The 16,158-nt window shown below is 48.1% G+C and overlaps 7 protein-coding genes across 7 annotated transcripts; 3 read left to right on the top strand and 4 right to left on the bottom strand.

Moving 5' to 3' along the window:
- Positions 1-195: 195 nt before the first annotated feature.
- Positions 196-2,045, bottom strand: FVEG_13279 (hypothetical protein). The gene is made up of 3 exons (XM_018902653.1): positions 1,961-2,045; positions 1,566-1,911; positions 196-1,514 (listed from the first exon to the last, which is right to left on the bottom strand). The coding sequence occupies exons 1-3, from the start codon at positions 1,996-1,998 to the stop codon at positions 252-254; spliced, it is 1,647 nt and encodes a 548-aa protein (XP_018761439.1). The 5' UTR covers positions 1,999-2,045; the 3' UTR covers positions 196-251.
- Positions 2,046-2,342: 297 nt separating this feature from the next.
- Positions 2,343-6,525, top strand: FVEG_13280 (hypothetical protein). The gene is made up of 5 exons (XM_018902654.1): positions 2,343-2,640; positions 2,691-3,501; positions 3,551-3,942; positions 3,996-5,155; positions 5,221-6,525. Exons 1-5 carry the CDS (start codon positions 2,367-2,369, stop codon positions 6,436-6,438), a joined length of 3,855 nt encoding a protein of 1,284 aa, XP_018761440.1. The 5' UTR covers positions 2,343-2,366; the 3' UTR covers positions 6,439-6,525.
- Positions 6,526-6,750: 225 nt separating this feature from the next.
- Positions 6,751-8,533, bottom strand: FVEG_13281 (hypothetical protein; the record flags this gene model as incomplete). The annotated part of the gene is made up of 4 exons (XM_018902655.1): positions 6,751-7,712; positions 7,770-7,945; positions 8,003-8,290; positions 8,364-8,533. The coding sequence occupies 4 exons, from the start codon at positions 8,531-8,533 to the stop codon at positions 6,751-6,753; spliced, it is 1,596 nt and encodes a 531-aa protein (XP_018761441.1).
- Positions 8,534-9,097: 564 nt separating this feature from the next.
- FVEG_13282 (hypothetical protein) lies at positions 9,098-11,542 on the top strand (the record flags this gene model as incomplete). Its single annotated transcript, XM_018902656.1, has 5 exons — positions 9,098-9,524; positions 9,583-9,800; positions 9,856-10,259; positions 10,320-10,916; positions 10,969-11,542. The coding sequence occupies 5 exons, from the start codon at positions 9,098-9,100 to the stop codon at positions 11,540-11,542; spliced, it is 2,220 nt and encodes a 739-aa protein (XP_018761442.1).
- A 58-nt stretch (positions 11,543-11,600) lies between these two features.
- FVEG_13283 (hypothetical protein) lies at positions 11,601-12,560 on the bottom strand (the record flags this gene model as incomplete). Its single annotated transcript, XM_018902657.1, has 1 exon — positions 11,601-12,560. The coding sequence occupies one exon, from the start codon at positions 12,558-12,560 to the stop codon at positions 11,601-11,603; it is 960 nt and encodes a 319-aa protein (XP_018761443.1).
- Positions 12,561-12,927: 367 nt separating this feature from the next.
- FVEG_13284 (hypothetical protein) lies at positions 12,928-13,998 on the bottom strand (the record flags this gene model as incomplete). The annotated part of the gene is made up of 3 exons (XM_018902658.1): positions 12,928-12,951; positions 13,017-13,855; positions 13,932-13,998. The coding sequence occupies 3 exons, from the start codon at positions 13,996-13,998 to the stop codon at positions 12,928-12,930; spliced, it is 930 nt and encodes a 309-aa protein (XP_018761444.1).
- Positions 13,999-14,379: 381 nt separating this feature from the next.
- On the top strand, positions 14,380-15,358 carry FVEG_13285 (hypothetical protein; the record flags this gene model as incomplete). The annotated part of the gene is made up of 3 exons (XM_018902659.1): positions 14,380-14,803; positions 14,859-15,086; positions 15,138-15,358. 3 exons carry the CDS (start codon positions 14,380-14,382, stop codon positions 15,356-15,358), a joined length of 873 nt encoding a protein of 290 aa, XP_018761445.1.
- Between the last annotated feature and the right edge of the window lie 800 nt (positions 15,359-16,158).

Raw genomic sequence — 16,158 nt, 5'->3', positions numbered from 1 at the left:
CTTAATAAATTTCCGTCTTCATTGTCAATAAGAGAGTTGCAAATAAATACGCCTTTGCCCAAAAGATGATTTTTTTTAACATCCAACTTGTAGTCTGGAGGCTTACGAGGAGAATACTGAAATAACCACAAGCCTTCTTGGACTAAGGAAGTCGTCTGCCAACGTGATTTGCAGTTGAGATTTGTGGCTCTGAGCTTATTCCGGCAGAGAGAACCTAGTCGTCTGTCAACTCCATATCCGTGCTTTTCATCTCAGTCAACCATTGAGTCATTGTAAAGTTTCTCCAGTGGTCCTACAACGCATTGATAAAACTCTGCTCTGAAGTCCTTCCTTGTGAAATCCGGAGGCGAATGGAAGCCACAGCGTAGACATCGGTCTACCACGGCGTTCCACTCAAGTGCATTGTTGAGTGCGACAGCCTTTGAAAGTCTCTCCGCAATGTTGAAGTCCGTCAATTCCTCCGTGATCCTATGGTCGTCAACTTCTTCCTGTGCCTCTAGTGTTGATACAGTAGAGAGTTCAACCAAAGTCGCCCCGAGTCGAAATATTGCTTCATTTCGAATGAACATCTGGCGAGTGGTAGTCTTGTTAGGTTGAGGTCCTTTAGTGATGGCAGACGAGGGGAAATTCTGCATGACGAAGGTGCAGTCTTTAAAAGACATCTTTGAGTTCTTTGGCAAGATATGTATATCGTCAGTGGACCACCAGTCTCCCAGCCACGAAGTTGCATGTAGTTGAAGAAGGGAGGAAGCTAACAGGAGGGCCAACTCGTATCTGTCGGTTACAGCGCTGCCAAAGGTATAGTGCGTACCCAGTTGACCCTTATTCGAGAGCAAACTGTAAAGAGTGATTGTGTTCCTCGGCCGATCTGAAGCAAGAAGTCGCCCCGGAAAATAAATGTAATGCTTGTGCTCTTCCTGAGGTATATATCCTATGCAATGAACTGCAAGCTGGCAGGAAGGTTGCGTGAGCTCTTTGCAGAGATCCTTGATATGCTTCTCCACCTTGAGATTAGGTGAAGCAATTGTACTTAACGAGGCGAAAGCAACACCTCCGGGAGATCGAGGAAGATTCCCTGGCAGATTGTCACTCTCAACTGCTTCAAACTCTGCATTCTTCCAGACCTCACTTTCAACAGCTTGCCCGTTATCGCCTGTTTGAGGCATATTGAACGACAACTTGAATCTATGAGATCCCTTCTTTCTAATTGCTCGATCTTCGAGCTGGAAATGAGTCAGGTGAGAATTCACGCAGCAGCAGAGCCATCCCGAACAAAGGGCGCTGTGTAGACTCATAGCTGCCTGCCTGATAGAATCCCAGTAACTTAGATCTGCCTTCTTCGGCTGAGAAGGTGCTGTTTGTGCTTGTGTCAATATCCCCGGTGTCATTTGCTCCAGCTTTGTGTTATACTTTTCGATATCTTCGAGTAGTTGCTTGTGCTTGCTGTGTTTTATGCATTTCTTGATCTTATGCCATGTTTTCTGGTTTTCGTATTCCGTCTTCTCGTACCATTGCTAGGATAACTGTCAGTGAGTCTATCATACGATATACCTGCCAATTCTTACTTGTTGCTTGCCCATGCCTACTACTTTACCCAACTTTTCAAGCTTCTCCTGGATCTGTTTTATTATCTCGGTGTATGCATAATAGCGATGCCCAAGCTTATCTCTGAGGCTCCTCTCTAGCCCTTGAGTTAATGCCTTCTCCCAATCGTCCTTAGTAGTCTTGTCTAAAAGGTCTTCTAGGTCCTCATCTTCAACTAGACCTCTCAACAGCACACTGCAAGAGTGTCGGAATCGTGAATGCTCAGCATGCAGCGATACGATAAGATCATTCATGGCGATTTTATGATGCAGGAGTACCTGTGCATCATTCTCGTAGAACTTTAGTCCTTTGACGACAATTGGTATTCTATGTATGGTTGTTAGCATTGTCGGAGGCGCTTTTCTAGGATACTTGCACTCCAATAATAAGTCCTACTACTTCGAATCCAGACATTTTTATAGGCCTCTTGTAGCCCACAAAGGCCTTTAGCAGAGAAATTGTTACTTATTCCGTCGTTGATAAGAAGAAGATGGGATGAGGTGAAATTTTATGTGAGCTTCGTCAGCGTCTGATTACGATTGCCGGGGGGTTGAAAGACGAATCAGTGACTTTCGATTGAGAGGGTGGAAGCGCTGTGGCGCTGTGCAGTCTCCCGTGGCACAGAATGATTGGTGTTGGCGAGCTGTCTGTTGGTTCCAACATTGATCACCTGCATATGTTGCCAGAACTGGCGATTGAAGTCAACCCCTCTCTCTGTGGGTAACTTCCAAGGCATGAGGCATTTACTTGTCATTCAAGCTTCTGCCGTGTCTTTCGCAGAAATGGCTACTATCAGCGATTGTTATATCCAATGCTCTAAGTCTTTCAGCCATCTGATCCAGAGCCTTGGTACATCGGCTCGTGATACCAATGACGGAATACCTCTCAAAGGTATCGCGAATGAACACTCACGTTTCGATGTATGGGCCGGAAGTGTCGGGGCAAAGCATACCCCCAACAAGCGAATCTCACTTGACTATCGCCTCAGAGATTCTAGCTTTTATGCTGCCCGAGTTGTAGATATACTGCAGCGCCTTGATAGTACTCTCAACACTGGTACGCCTATCCTATTGTTCCTCTAATTCTTCTAAACTAATAGTCGGTAGCTTCCGATCTCATAATTGGCAAACGGCCAATAGCCGAAGCAGCTCAGCTCAAGTTTGGCCAACAACGAGACAATGACTCAGACCAATCGTCCATAACTTCGTCAGCCGAAAGCTCTAGTTCTGACGAAGCGGATATGCTGACTCCTGAGCGTCAAATTGCTGCATTATACCAGTCGATCACAAACTCAGTCAGGCATCTGTACTCGCTTGCAATGGTCATCAGACAGCCAGTAGCAATAGACAGATTATCTAGAGCGTCCAAGATCACAGTCGATCATTTCATTTCGTTTGATCAAAGCCATGTCGACGAATGCTTTCCTGAAGCTTCCCCAGTGCTGAAGAAACGGCTTGCTAAGGCTATTACTCGTCGCCGCCAGCTGCTCATATATAATGAGAAACACTACCGGAAATCCTCAGAGCCTCAACCGTTAAATGAGACAACAGCCGCAGGTCATATCGCTCAGGATGAGCCCGGGGAAAAAGCTGAACAGGAAATGCCACCCCCTCCGGTTGCCTCACACTCAATAAGGAATCTGGTCAGAGACACCCCAAGCTATGCCCCTACCATCTCCAAAAGAAGCCTACTGGCGAGTACCGAAGCGACCAAATTCATTCCTCCAGTCGATATGAGAGAGGAACCAGATATTCAGTCAGAATCCGGAACTATTACGACGTTTGGATTCACTGGTAAGGATGGTGTAGGGATCCGAGTACCTCCTCGCCCGCAGGATGACAATGGAGAAGCGCTCGAACAGTTCCTATGTCCCCTCTGCTATCATCTAATTGAAGTGAAAGGCGAGAGAGCATGGACGTTGGTAAATCTTCTGCAACTCAGTAATAGGATTACTAACGTGGTGCAGGAGACACGTATTCCGCGATCTTCAAGCATATGTATGCACTTTCGATAACTGCGAAACACCTGATATCTTATTCGAAACCCGCCGAGATTGGCTGAGACACGAGCTCGAGAACCACCGAAGGGAATGGCACTGTAACGACCCGAAACACAAACCACACAACAGTGAGACCGAGTTCATTGAACATATGAAAGCCCTCCATGAGCTACAACTTCAAGGTCCCCAGCTCCTGTCTCTTGCCAAGTTGTGTGAGCGATCTAGCTCGCTTGATGTGGTACCTTGCCCTTTGTGCCGAGATGGGTGCCATGATGTTGTAAATGGATTCGAGCGCTATAAGCCATCGTGGGTCCTTCGACAAGTTGCTGATTATAGTTGTCCAGAATCGCTCGAGAATGGTAAACATCTAGAATTCTGCAACCAGAAATGATACTGAACTAATGCGCCTTAGAGAAGTCAGATATGGCTAAGCTTCCCGAAAGAGACTTCAACAAGATCACAGATAGCATTCTCGCAAAGGTGACTCCCTGGATAACATCGCTTCCTAACGACTTTGCGACGGATGGCAATCCGACCACAGATTCCACAGAACAGCCGCACGAAACTCATCCTACCATCGGGCAAAGAGGGCCTTGTTTCATACTTTCCACTGACTTGAAGCACCACATCGGTCAGCACTTGGAGCGACTAGCCTTGTTTGCACTCAATAGATCCAAGTCGATGCCCGATGATGGAATTTCAGTTCAAACGGAGGATGCAGTGGCGAGATCTGAGACAAGCTTCGAGTCATTGAAGTCTACCAGCAGTATGGAAGGTTATGGACATCGGTATCATGGAAAAGATGCAGCAGATGTCGCATCAAACATGAATCTCACACTTGTTGACTTGGCAACATACGAGGCTCAGTACGACTACCAAATGTTGAACCATGTCCATGTGAAACTTGAAGATACTCGACGCCTCATTGAAGAGACTCTCATCAAGAGCGTCTTCAGAGAGCCATGGTCTGCAGACTACTATGTGGCCAACGAGCTTTGTTTCTTTTCACCAGAGGGCAGCCTAGAAGGTATTATCACGATGGGGTCAGTGCTTTCGGCCATTTGCAACCCAGGAGAAACATCAAACGGTATCGACTCCGTGACTTTCAGACACGCAGTCATTTACACTATAGCGAATGGCAAGAAACTATTCTCCATTTTAGTTCTGAGTGGCCTGGAAGGGGAGGGACTATGGCATGCCATGGACTTTTTCAACAAAAACGGCATCCGCGATAAAAGCTTGCCACTTGAGGAATCGAATTTCAGGAACTTTTCAAAGTATATGTATGAACTTTACAGCCAAGACGATACTGAACCGACGGACATTGATGACCTTCGGAGAAAGGAGATAAGAAGCCTAGGGAGTTCGGACCTTATCTACGACTTTTGTAACGAGCATCAGTGGAAGTTTTGTTCCCCTGTCTTTTCTGGTGAAGAAACCCCTGAAGTAAGGCACGAAAATAAAAAGTGTATTCTCCCCTTCACAGAGAGGTGCACCAAGATGGACGAAGAATCCAATGGAAAGGCAATAAAATACAAGATTCACCGGCGCCATCTTGTGTCAAATGACATGGTGAGTTAGGAGCCTGACTCGGAAACCTTTTGCTTTGATATAGACTAACAACTGAGGCTCATAAGACTCAGAACCAAGTTTACATCACTGTGACACGTCTATCCTTCGAGCCAACGTGGCAAGATGAACTGGAAAAACTGAAAAGGATTCGGGCACTAAATCAAAGGCACATCGTCAAACTCATTACTGCGTTCCGTCAAGGGGAAAGAGACATTTATTTCATTTCCGAAGCATCTGATGGCGGGAACTTGAGAGACTTCTGGAAGACATTCCCAAGAGTCTTGACTGCTAATTTGGTAAAGTCCGTCATTGAGCAGCTTTATGGGTTAGTGTATGCTTCTTTCGAAGTAGGCCTGACGACTGCAACCATCGAGGGTGCGCTTGCTAGCAACGTTGGCCTGTGTCCAGAAAACATACTCTACTTCAAAGATGATAGTCGGGAAGGCCATAACATCGGCACATTGAAGCCATGTCACCAGTCAGTTGCTACCGAAATTGTACCAGCAAGCTCAGCGGAAGCACAACTGTATGCGCCACCCGAACAGGGGCTGCTATCAGAAGGGCTTATGTGGAATCTTTTCTTCCGCGTAGATGATATGTGGGCCATGGGATGTATCACTCTGGAGTTCATGGTCTGGCTTTTGTACGGCCCTCCAGGTCTGAGCGAATTCCACAATGATTTGGAGTCAGGACATTCTGGCCCAGACTCTAACAGGCGCTTTTGGGAGTACAAACATACCAAAGTCCATAATGCCGTACGACGTTGGATAGATCACATGGCCAAGGATCCTGTTTGCAGAGAAGGAAAGACTGCCTTGGGTGACCTCCTGGAGCTCATTAGGGATAGACTACTAGTATTTGACGTCATTGCTAGTAGGCAAGAGACACCAAAGCCAGATGATGGGAACGACAGCAGTTCAGGAGACCCCCAAGTCGAGGCAGTCGCTGAGCTATGGGACAAGAATCAGGGGCTTATCACCAGACTTTACCAAGATGAGGGTAGAAGACTACAGGAAGTACGTGATATCATGCGGACGTATTACAACTTTGATGCATCAGCCTGCTCCTATCGCCAACATCTGAACGAATGGGGAATCAGTAAGGATATCATGAGCGGAACGGGTAGTGGGACAGGGAGCTCAGCATCAATCCAGCAACCTCGAGCTCATGCGAAGGAAGTATCGGAATGTCTGCATCGCATTTTGACTAGAGCCAAAAGTGAGAGTTACTGGCTCCCAAGTGCCCCTCTGCCGCCACCTGCTACAGCCTCTGTTTATCGCTAATGACGCGGTGGTTCTGCGGAGGATATTATAAAAACCGATACATAACGAGATATAAGAAATTGAATCCGATTTATATTTACTATGCCATCTTCCTTGATCCCTTAACAATGAACTATCGCTCGTGCTTGCTAAAGGATGTGGACTGACACCAGAAGTAGCCTGGAAGAGTGGATAAGTCTGAGATTCGATATATCCATGACATTGTAATTAGAAGAAATAAAAAAGAATTCTATTGTAGCTCCTGCTCTTGTACTAAGATAACTATTCCTTGGTGTAATCTTGTAACCGCTTGGCATTTTCCAGTGCCGCCAACTACGACCTTGCGGAGTAAGCACCCCAAGCCTGAGTAAGATTATCTAGACCTATCTCTGACCAAAGGCGTTGCACTTCCTCAGATGGCCCGGACGTGGATTGGAGATTATCTCCCGATTCCTGGCTTACTGCTCGTGCTCCATATACTCTCAGTTCCTTGGAAGCATGGAACTCAGCCCAAGGCTCGTCCATGTTTGTGAAACTAATCACATCTCGAGCAAAGTCCGTTGCTGTCTTCTTCTGGGAGTCATCCATGACGTGATTGAAGTTCAGGAAGAGATATGCTATGTCAAGACAGTGAGCTGATCGACCTCTGTGCGGTCCATCCCATGGATTAGCCTCGTTGAAATAATAGAGCCATGACTGAGACGGCCAGAGGTTGGCATAGTGTCTTGATGTGGCGAAATACTTGAGATCGGTCCCAAACTGCAGAATCTTGATGCGAGCTTCATCATCATTTTCTGTTTCCGGTATTCCATAGAGACTGAGAAGGCTGTTCAGCCTAGCGTAGTGTTCTTCAGGAATGGCCTTAATCAAGGATCTGGCGAAACCTTGTGCCAAGCCCGGATCTCGATCTGCGAACAGACCAAGAACTTCAAAGACGACTGCATCAAAGTCTGTCGAGCCAATCATAAGAGGAGGTCTGTGTTGAGCTGAGGGCAGGTGAATCTCGAGTGATCGGAAAGAAGGCAGTTGGTCTGTCTCTATCACAGGTTGTAGCGGGACTGACATGGGAATCTTGGATAGCATGTCCTCCGGAGAGGTTGCAATCAATGCTGCAAGCTGATCCTGGCTCCGCAATGTGGAATCTATTCCCAGACACTGGAGCACAGATTTGTATGCATCCTGGGCAACGTGCTTAGTAGATGAAGGAACGGCCAAGTTGTTTCCACTTAAGCAGATGGCGCGGTCAAAAAGAGATTCGTTTTGCAATTCCAGGTCAAGTAGATGCATGATGGAGCCTGATATCAATTATCAGCTGACTTTTCTATAACATTCGAGTTAGCATGAATACTTACTGCCGCCTGCGCTCTGACCAATAGCTGTGATTCGAGTTGGATCGCCAGAAAACCCGCCAACATTATGGCGAACCCATTGAAAAGCCGTCTTTTGATCAAGAATGCCTCTGTTGGGTGGGATACCCGCCGCTCTCAGCTGACTGCTGTCCAGGAACCCTGCAACTCCGAGACGGTAGCTGTCTGTAGTTAGTACTAGACACTTATGTCTGTCATGTCTGAACAAGGCATCTTACTTGATCGATACGCCGACAATAGGCTTCCCGATAGACTGGGAATATGCGACGATGGCAGCCATATCATAATGAGGTGCCCCGCTGTCACCAATAATGTATGCTCCTCCATGAATAAACACAAGCACCGGGAGCTTTGCATTGCTTTCGTTGAGGGCGGCTTCTGGGACAGTGATGTCGAGAGTCAAGCCGTCCAGGTTTGACATAGGACGGTCATCGGGTTTATTGAGGGCCTTTTGGATGAGGCCAAATTCAATATCGCAAGCTAGTGGTGGTCTAACAACAGTTGGACTGTGAGGGAAATTGATAGTTAGCTCCCGCCATGGTCGTAGATCTGGGGAAGCTGGTGAGCGCAACAACCTACCCTCTCCTTGTCGCATCAATCTTTCCCCCAAAGTCAGTTTTGAGCTCCGGACCAGCAAAGCGATGAGCCAAAGTGGCATACTGAATGCCGAGATATTGCACTACTCCTTGACCATCTAACTTGAGGCCTTGGACATCACCCAATCGGGTATGGTTAAGCGTAAACGCCATGATTGGGGCAAAAAAGAGGGGAACGCGATATTATCAAATGTTTACAAATGGCGGAGTAAAGAGGAGAAGACAGCAATTGTAGCCGAAGAGAGGAATTTAAGACGTCAACGAGTTTCATGCAATGCAAAGTAACGAGCTCTGCCTCGTTATCACCGGCCCAAGTCTTCCTTGTTTCCCCAGATTTCTCCCGAGTGCCCGCCGAGGGAGCTACCGGATGGCCCGAGGCGGGGATATACCTACCAGTAGCCTGTAGGTGCACTTGCCGCCAGATGGGACCTCAAATATCGTATGGATGAACATCATTCCCCGGACCAGTAACTGGTCATGCATGTGTAAGCGAGAAACGAGGAGTTGGCTGGGGAATACCCCGCTAAACCTGGGGCATGATGCAGTCTACCCGCTCGCTTCCCCGCACAAGATGCAGATATTGATATCACTAACCCGCAAGCGTTAGAGTCTCGGCTCTGGGGACGGCAGATGCACATATTGATACTGGATTCAATCCCCACTAAACATCTTCAATGAATTGACAAGCGGCAAGTGATTACAATCAATATTCTCATCATGCCTCGCCCCAAAGTACGCGCCGAAGATCGTAGACGCGCTGTCATAGCATGCGTGCCTTGTCAGAATAGCAAGAAGAGATGTGACGGGCAGACCCCATGCGCAAATTGCCGCCGGCGGGACTACGTCCCCTATTGCATCTACGACCCCGAGGCTGCTCGACCGCGTCGCAAAGCACAACGTCGAGCGATGAGCCGGAGTAGTGATATTACGGCAAGCGGTAACGATGACTGCTCCAGTCTCGATTACATTGTTTGTTCTGACGTAGCATTGTCCGTCAATGAACGCGATACACCTGAGCGGGTGCAGGTACCTCAGACGCCGGAGTCGACAGCGGGACAACAGACGAATGAGACTCCCGACACAGCGTTCTCGTCTTGCTTGTCAAATGTTGAAAGTCAAGACAAGGGTTCGGATGGGGAGAACCGTGAGTAGATGATACCAAGGGACAGCCATTGGAGCATCCATAGCTTACTGGCTTGCAGTATCAATGGGCGATTCCGCATCACTCTCTTTCCTCGACTTCCTCCGTCACACATTTCTCTGTTATATGGGGCCATCGCCGTTCACTGATAAGGAGCGCGCCAAGGCTATGCTCGAGTCATCGTATCCTCAGGCCTCACATGATATCGCAGAAGACAGCCCAGACAGCCAACTAACCTTGGAAGAGAAACGAGATTATATCCAAAGGTTCTTAGTGGCGGTATGAACATCCTCACTACAATCAATATGCATTGGACTAATATACTATATCTCAGACAACTGGCATCATATACATTTACTCCCCCAAGCAACTATACGAGCTACTAGAACAGACTGAAGACGACAGTGACTCTGGTTCGTCCAAACCGTGTCAGAAACGTGCCATAATCGACTTGGTTATTGCCGTCGGCGGACAAGGTTGCAGAACAAGCCCCAAGACTCTTTATCACGCACAGAAGCACTTTGATCGTGGTCAAAAGGTGGCTTTCGAGGGTATGTTACTGGACCCTACAGGCGATCTAGTAGCTATCTTTCTGCTCATGGGTATCTACATGGTCAATGCGTGCAAGAGAGACGGGGCTTTCATCTACCTAGGTGTTGCGACCCGAGTTGCACATGCCATTGGCCTACATCTACCTGAGTCTTATCGCAATCTGTCACCAGAAACACATCGATTCAGGTAGGTGACCTTGATAGTCTCAGGAACAATAGCGAGAAACTGACACTCGCGTACCACCAGGCTTCAGGTATGGAAAAGCCTGCGTATTTTAGACATCGCATTCGGAGGAGTCCTCGCTCAAACCCCAGCATCATCGCCGAGACGCGGAATAAGCAATCCAACGTTTTCAGTCCCAGATGGCCCAGAACCGTGCACACCAGAGTTCACATCCATGTCCGCGTGCTACGGAGTCTGCACCATACTCGAACAGATCATATATCACCTCAATGATAAACAAGACACGAATCTAACCTCGATAAAAGACCTCCTCAGACAGTTGAGAGAATGGAGCTCGGCACTACCATCGAGCATGACAAATTGCACCGTCAGCTCGTCGATTTCACCTGAGCAGTGGTGGCAGACCTTGGGTAATTTTGCTGTCTCGGCATTTTATTATTATGCTGTCATGTTGGCCACTAGACCGATTCTGATATCCTACATGCTCGCCAAGCTGAAGCGCTTGGACCGATCAGATGGAACTTTAGGGTCGCATCCTACAATTGATCGAGAGACGAAGGAGTTGGCTCAGGTATGCATCGATGCGGCTGTTTTATTGGTAGAGACAACGCGCAGAACGGGGTCTGCTGGCCTGCTCATACAGAACATGACATTACTCAAGTAAGAGCTCCCACTTCTACTCAATCAGAACATATCCTGACCGTACATCAAGGGCTTGGATATTCAGCGCCTGCCTCATAATGGCCTTTTCCCTCTTCGTGGAGGCCACGCTATCCGAACGATCAACAACGTTTGAAACAGAAGCAGCACTGCACAGTGGCATCGGTATTATTCGGGATCTGGATCGAACGAGTCCTCAAGCCCATCGTTACATTGACGTCTTGACAGAGCTTCGCAATGCACTCCAGAGCTATCGCGAACGTCTCATTCCACCCCGGAGAAAGAGTAGTGGACAGTTCCTCAGCCAAATCTTTACACTGGACCAGGAGAAGAGTACACCAGCAGCTCAGGACACTGAGATGACCGGACTGGCGTCTACAGTTGTACCGCCTGAGCTTGGTGACGAATCATCTGGAGGGCTGTTAATGCTGCAGCAGGTAACAGAGGCGACGCAGAATATGAGCAATATGTGGCGTATACCAGATGAAGGTCAGGCATTCGTTGATGACTGTCTTCCCTTGTCAATAGGTGGATTGGATGTGCACTGGAATGGGATATCGGTCCAGGGAACGGATAACTTTCTGTTTGATACGGAGCCATTTACTGAGATGCTGAGCCATTTCTAATCGATATAACTATTCTTTTATGTAATTTTACCTATATTTGGAAGTAAAATACCTAATTTTACTGAAGCACTTGGCTATCCCCAACCAAAGTCTTGAGCATTTGCGCAGGCGTAGTCTTGGGAGGAGCAATGTCGAGGAACTCCTTACTTGACGTATCAACTCCGCACTTTCCCTCCCATGCGGTTTCGGGAGCGTGCTTAATCGACAGGATGACATTCATGGAATGTTGTGTCTGGGCCGCGGCATGTTCAATGAATGACATGTCCTTGAAGATGACATTCTCGACTTTGGTGCCAATGTACTCCTCAACAAGATCGACTATTTGGCGGCCAGTGATATCCTCAGGCCCGTTCAAGACATATTTTGCCTTGTTGTGCAGGCTGAAATCTTCCGTGGCCAGAAGGTGAGCCGCAAAGACTCCGACTTCATTGGAATCGATCGGTCCGATGGCTGCGTCCTCTGAAGCCATGAGCCTCAACGGCTCTTGCTTTCCGGTGTCGCGGAACGTCTTGATAAAACTGGCAGCAGTACCAAGCCAGAATTGCGTAAAGACATTAGGCTGCAATGAGGTCCACTTCAGCCTCTCAAACTCAGGCGAGCTCAGCAAAGTCTCGATCGCCCAGTGCGTCCTGGGATAGTAGGCGGGGCAATCGGGACGGACGTTCGCAGCGGTCGTTGAGATACGCACGACATATTCAACGCCAGCGTGGAGAGCATTTAGATGGAATGTCGACTCTTCTGCGAAATGATGGGGTTCATTGTGCGAGGCGATGAAAGCTCTGACGACGTGGCGTTCTCGGAGCCATTCGGCGGTGATCTCGACCCAGTTCTGTTCAATGACCTCGACGTTTGGCAGGCGAGCGAGTTGTTGGGCGGCAGCTCCGCTGGATGAACGTGTCAGAGCAAGAATCTTGTAGTCGGAGAAAGTCTTATTGTCTTTGAGAAGTTCCGACAAGGTTGTGACGACGCCTCGTCCAGTATTGCCAGTGGCGCCGGCGACAAGGAATGCAGGAGACATGTTGATGAGTTGGTATTGAACACAGTAGGTACTCAGATGCTACAATCAAACGTCAGTTCGGATTGCGAAATGTATATTTATATGCCATTATAGATGAAGATTTCACAATTAGTATTCCAGCTTAACGTTAAGCCCAAGCGTTCGGGCTGATTACTAAACAGACTTCTTATTAATACACTGTTGCGGACTCCGCTGTTGTTAATATGGAGCTGCGGACTTTGCTATGCTTTGTCAATTATGGAGAGACCGACTAGGCTGGCTTTCTGCTATTGCAGGAAATGGCTGGTATCACTTGCTGGCAGTGCGCTCGGGGTGAACGAGAACTTGAATCAGGATGATGCGACACTTCTTGAAGATGGCATATGTTTTAAATATCAGACCATTGATCACCCTGATGTCTCATGTTAGCAGATGTTCACTCAAAACCACATCGCAGTCGCAAATATTAGTACTTACAGTTCCAAAGGCCTTTTGCCCACGCCAGAATTCTTCCGTAAGAGGGCCAAACCACACAGACATTGTTCTATCAATCCCTTCCTCTGTATCAAACCCTCTACCGCCAGCGACAAGAACAGATTTCCCGCTCAAAGATGTGTCAGTTGCCAGCTGAGTGATGAACTGCGCAACATCATTGGGCGTATTCAGCGGGAGATGATGCTCGTCCCAGATCGAACGGACGTTATCGATCATCTGCGTATCTGTGGCCCAGGGACACACGGCGTTGATGCGGATGTTGTACTTGGCTGAAGCCAGCGCCCGCAAGGATCTCATCAGTCCTATAATGCCATGCTTTGAAGCGCTGTAGGCGAAGAGACCTGCGGCTTCGGTTATCCCAGCGATAGAAGATAGCAAGACAATAGACTTGGAGAAGTCATTTGACTTGGGCTGGTCTTTGTCTGCCTTCATAAAGGCAATTGCTAGTCGACAAAAGAGAACGACGCTTGTGAGGTTGATGTCGATGGCACTCTTGAGCGGCTGGGCTTCCGTCTCCACCGCCTCGAGGGTAAGTTGGTCTGGCCCAAACCAACCGTTAGGTTCTATGACAGCAGCGCAGGATATTGCAATATCAACATGGCCTCTCTCTTCGTAAGGTGTCTTGAAGAGTTGTAGTTGTTCGTTGTAGTTGCGAACATCGAGCTTCTGGAAATGTACCGATCCGCTACTGTGCGGTATACTTGACTGGATATGACTGACCATTTGACGGCCCTTGACATCGTCCACGTCGCCGAAATAAACATGGGCGCCTCTTTCATACAGTAGGGAAAGTGTTGCTGCTCCAATTCCCTGCGCACCACCTATGCACGACGCTTATTAGTAATAGATACAAAAAAGAAGCCGATGAAAGCTTGGTAGCGAGATGTTGGGCAGTACCTGTCATCACAACCACCTTCCCCTTCACATTATCTGCAATGTCTGACGAAAAGAATATCTCGGCCATGTTGGTTTCAAGTTGGACAAATGGTGAGGATACAAAATGGCAAAGATTGAAGTGCTGTCTCCGTCGGAGAAGCCAACCGGTTTTGAAAGGTCCTGCAGGCTACACTAACTTAGTGGATAGACGTTGGTGGCTGTTCTGTAGGTGCTGTTGCCGACAGTGGAGAACCCCGGACACCCGGCATTCCCCCGCGGCATCTACACCCATTGTACTCCGTATCGACACGCGTTGATATTAAAAGTTCCGCATTTCCGAGCTGATTAAAGACTGTTCATTTTTTCCGGCCCGGAAAACGTAATTAGGAACTTGACATCAGATCTTAGAATCACCAAGTCCAGTCATTCAGTCTTCACACTCTCACTCCCAACCTAACCACAGTTCAGAATGTCGCCGTCTGCTGATTCAACCACTGATGATACGTCCTCTGGGGCTCAGCAACTATCCATCGTTGTTACCGGTGGCGCAAGTGGTATTGGGCTAGCCATTACCCGTCACTTCGCTGCACAGGGCCACAAGGTGGCTGTCCTTGATGTCAATTCAAAGACAGGGCCTGATGTCGTTGCGGAAGTGTCAAAGCAGTATCCCCACGCAACATTGAGCTTCAAATGGTGCGATGTTTCGTCTTGGGAAGGGCAGTACGCGGTCTTTGATCAGGTTTATCGCGAGCACGGAGACCGAATCGACATTGTTATCGCCAATGCAGGAATCTCTGATCCTGTAGTCGGAGCCCTCGATTGCACGCCGACGGAGTTTCCACGCAAGCCGAATCTGAGAATGCAAGATATTAATCTCAACGGGGTAATTTACAGTCAGATATACCACTTCACAGAATATTATCGTATCTAGACTGACAGTGACTGTAGGTGTTGGCCTTGCTGTGCATTACATGCTCAAGAATGACATTGGAAGTCGTCTCCCAAGTTCGAGAGGCTCCATTGTTTGCACATCATCATCCGCAGCCATATATCCGTTCCCAGTCTCGCCGCTTTATTCCGCCGCAAAGTCTGGGATTATAGGACTCGTTCGTTCCATGGCTATCAGGCTTGAAGAACCCAAGATACAGATCAACGCTCTTGCGCCCGGAGTCTTGGGTAAGTCCACCTCTCTTTATGTGACTACCCGCCTGCTAACAGCTGGTGCAGAAACAAACATTACTCCAGATAAGGAGCTCTTCAAGGCGATGATAATCACACCACTCTCAACCTTGACAAAGGCTGTTTCGCAATTTGTGACAGACCCCTCTAGGACTGGCCAGGTGGCGGAGCTGAATGAGGAGACTATTACATTGAGACCTCATGCGGACTACGCTGATGCTGGGGCAGAGCATAACAACAAGATGTTTTACAAACTAGGTCATGCTTAGGATACTGTAATTGAACATGATATTGATTTGCATTCATTTACAAAGAATCCGACATTCGAGTCTTCCTGTTATCTCATCTGAAATGCCTTGTTCATACAACGCCATGTAGTACTGTCAGACCTCTATCTGGGAATACACATCTAGCATCAGCGCAGAAGGGGAGGTTATCCATATGCGATAGCGCCATTGCTATCTTGAGTTCCATGCCCGCTGCCGAATTCTGAGACAGCGCATACGAGCGGCAAAGGGAGTGCCCATCCCGCCCCCGCATTACCCCACGATCCGCATTTCGACACCATATGGCCAGACCTAATCATGCAACGCTAATAGAGCAGCAAGCGTGTTGATACTGGCTAGCTCCGTAACTGTAACCCCGGATCCCTGGTCGTGTCTTCAAGGAATGTTGAGCTTGCAACTCTAATGACGATTAGTGTCGGCAGATGACCCATTATCACTGTCGACTTGAGGGGTCAACAATATTATTGGTCTACTAAGATCCGAAAAACGTCTCTACCAAGGCAGTCCGTGCTCCTTTACCCCATGAATCGTGTTCACCCATCGCCAACTTCCACATCCCTGACCGTCGGCCAGATGCCCCCGAAGTGATCTATAAGTTACACAGGTCCTCAACCCTCCACAATTCCTATCTGTACTTCTCCATCTTGTCTTCCCATTCAATCCCTGTCCAGTCTTCTCAGCTGCATTCAAGATCCGACCTGACTATCCAACATGGGTCTGGGAGTCCTTCCTGATCGTCACCTCGCCGATGTCCCTGGCACATCATTCCTCAACGAGAAGGG

This window comes from Fusarium verticillioides, chromosome 6 (assembly GCF_000149555.1).
Source record: "Fusarium verticillioides 7600 chromosome 6, whole genome shotgun sequence".
Lineage (NCBI taxonomy): Eukaryota > Fungi > Ascomycota > Sordariomycetes > Hypocreales > Nectriaceae > Fusarium > Fusarium verticillioides.
The sequence above is the reverse complement of the archived record's forward strand: the minus strand, read 5'-3'. Positions and strand labels throughout refer to the sequence as shown.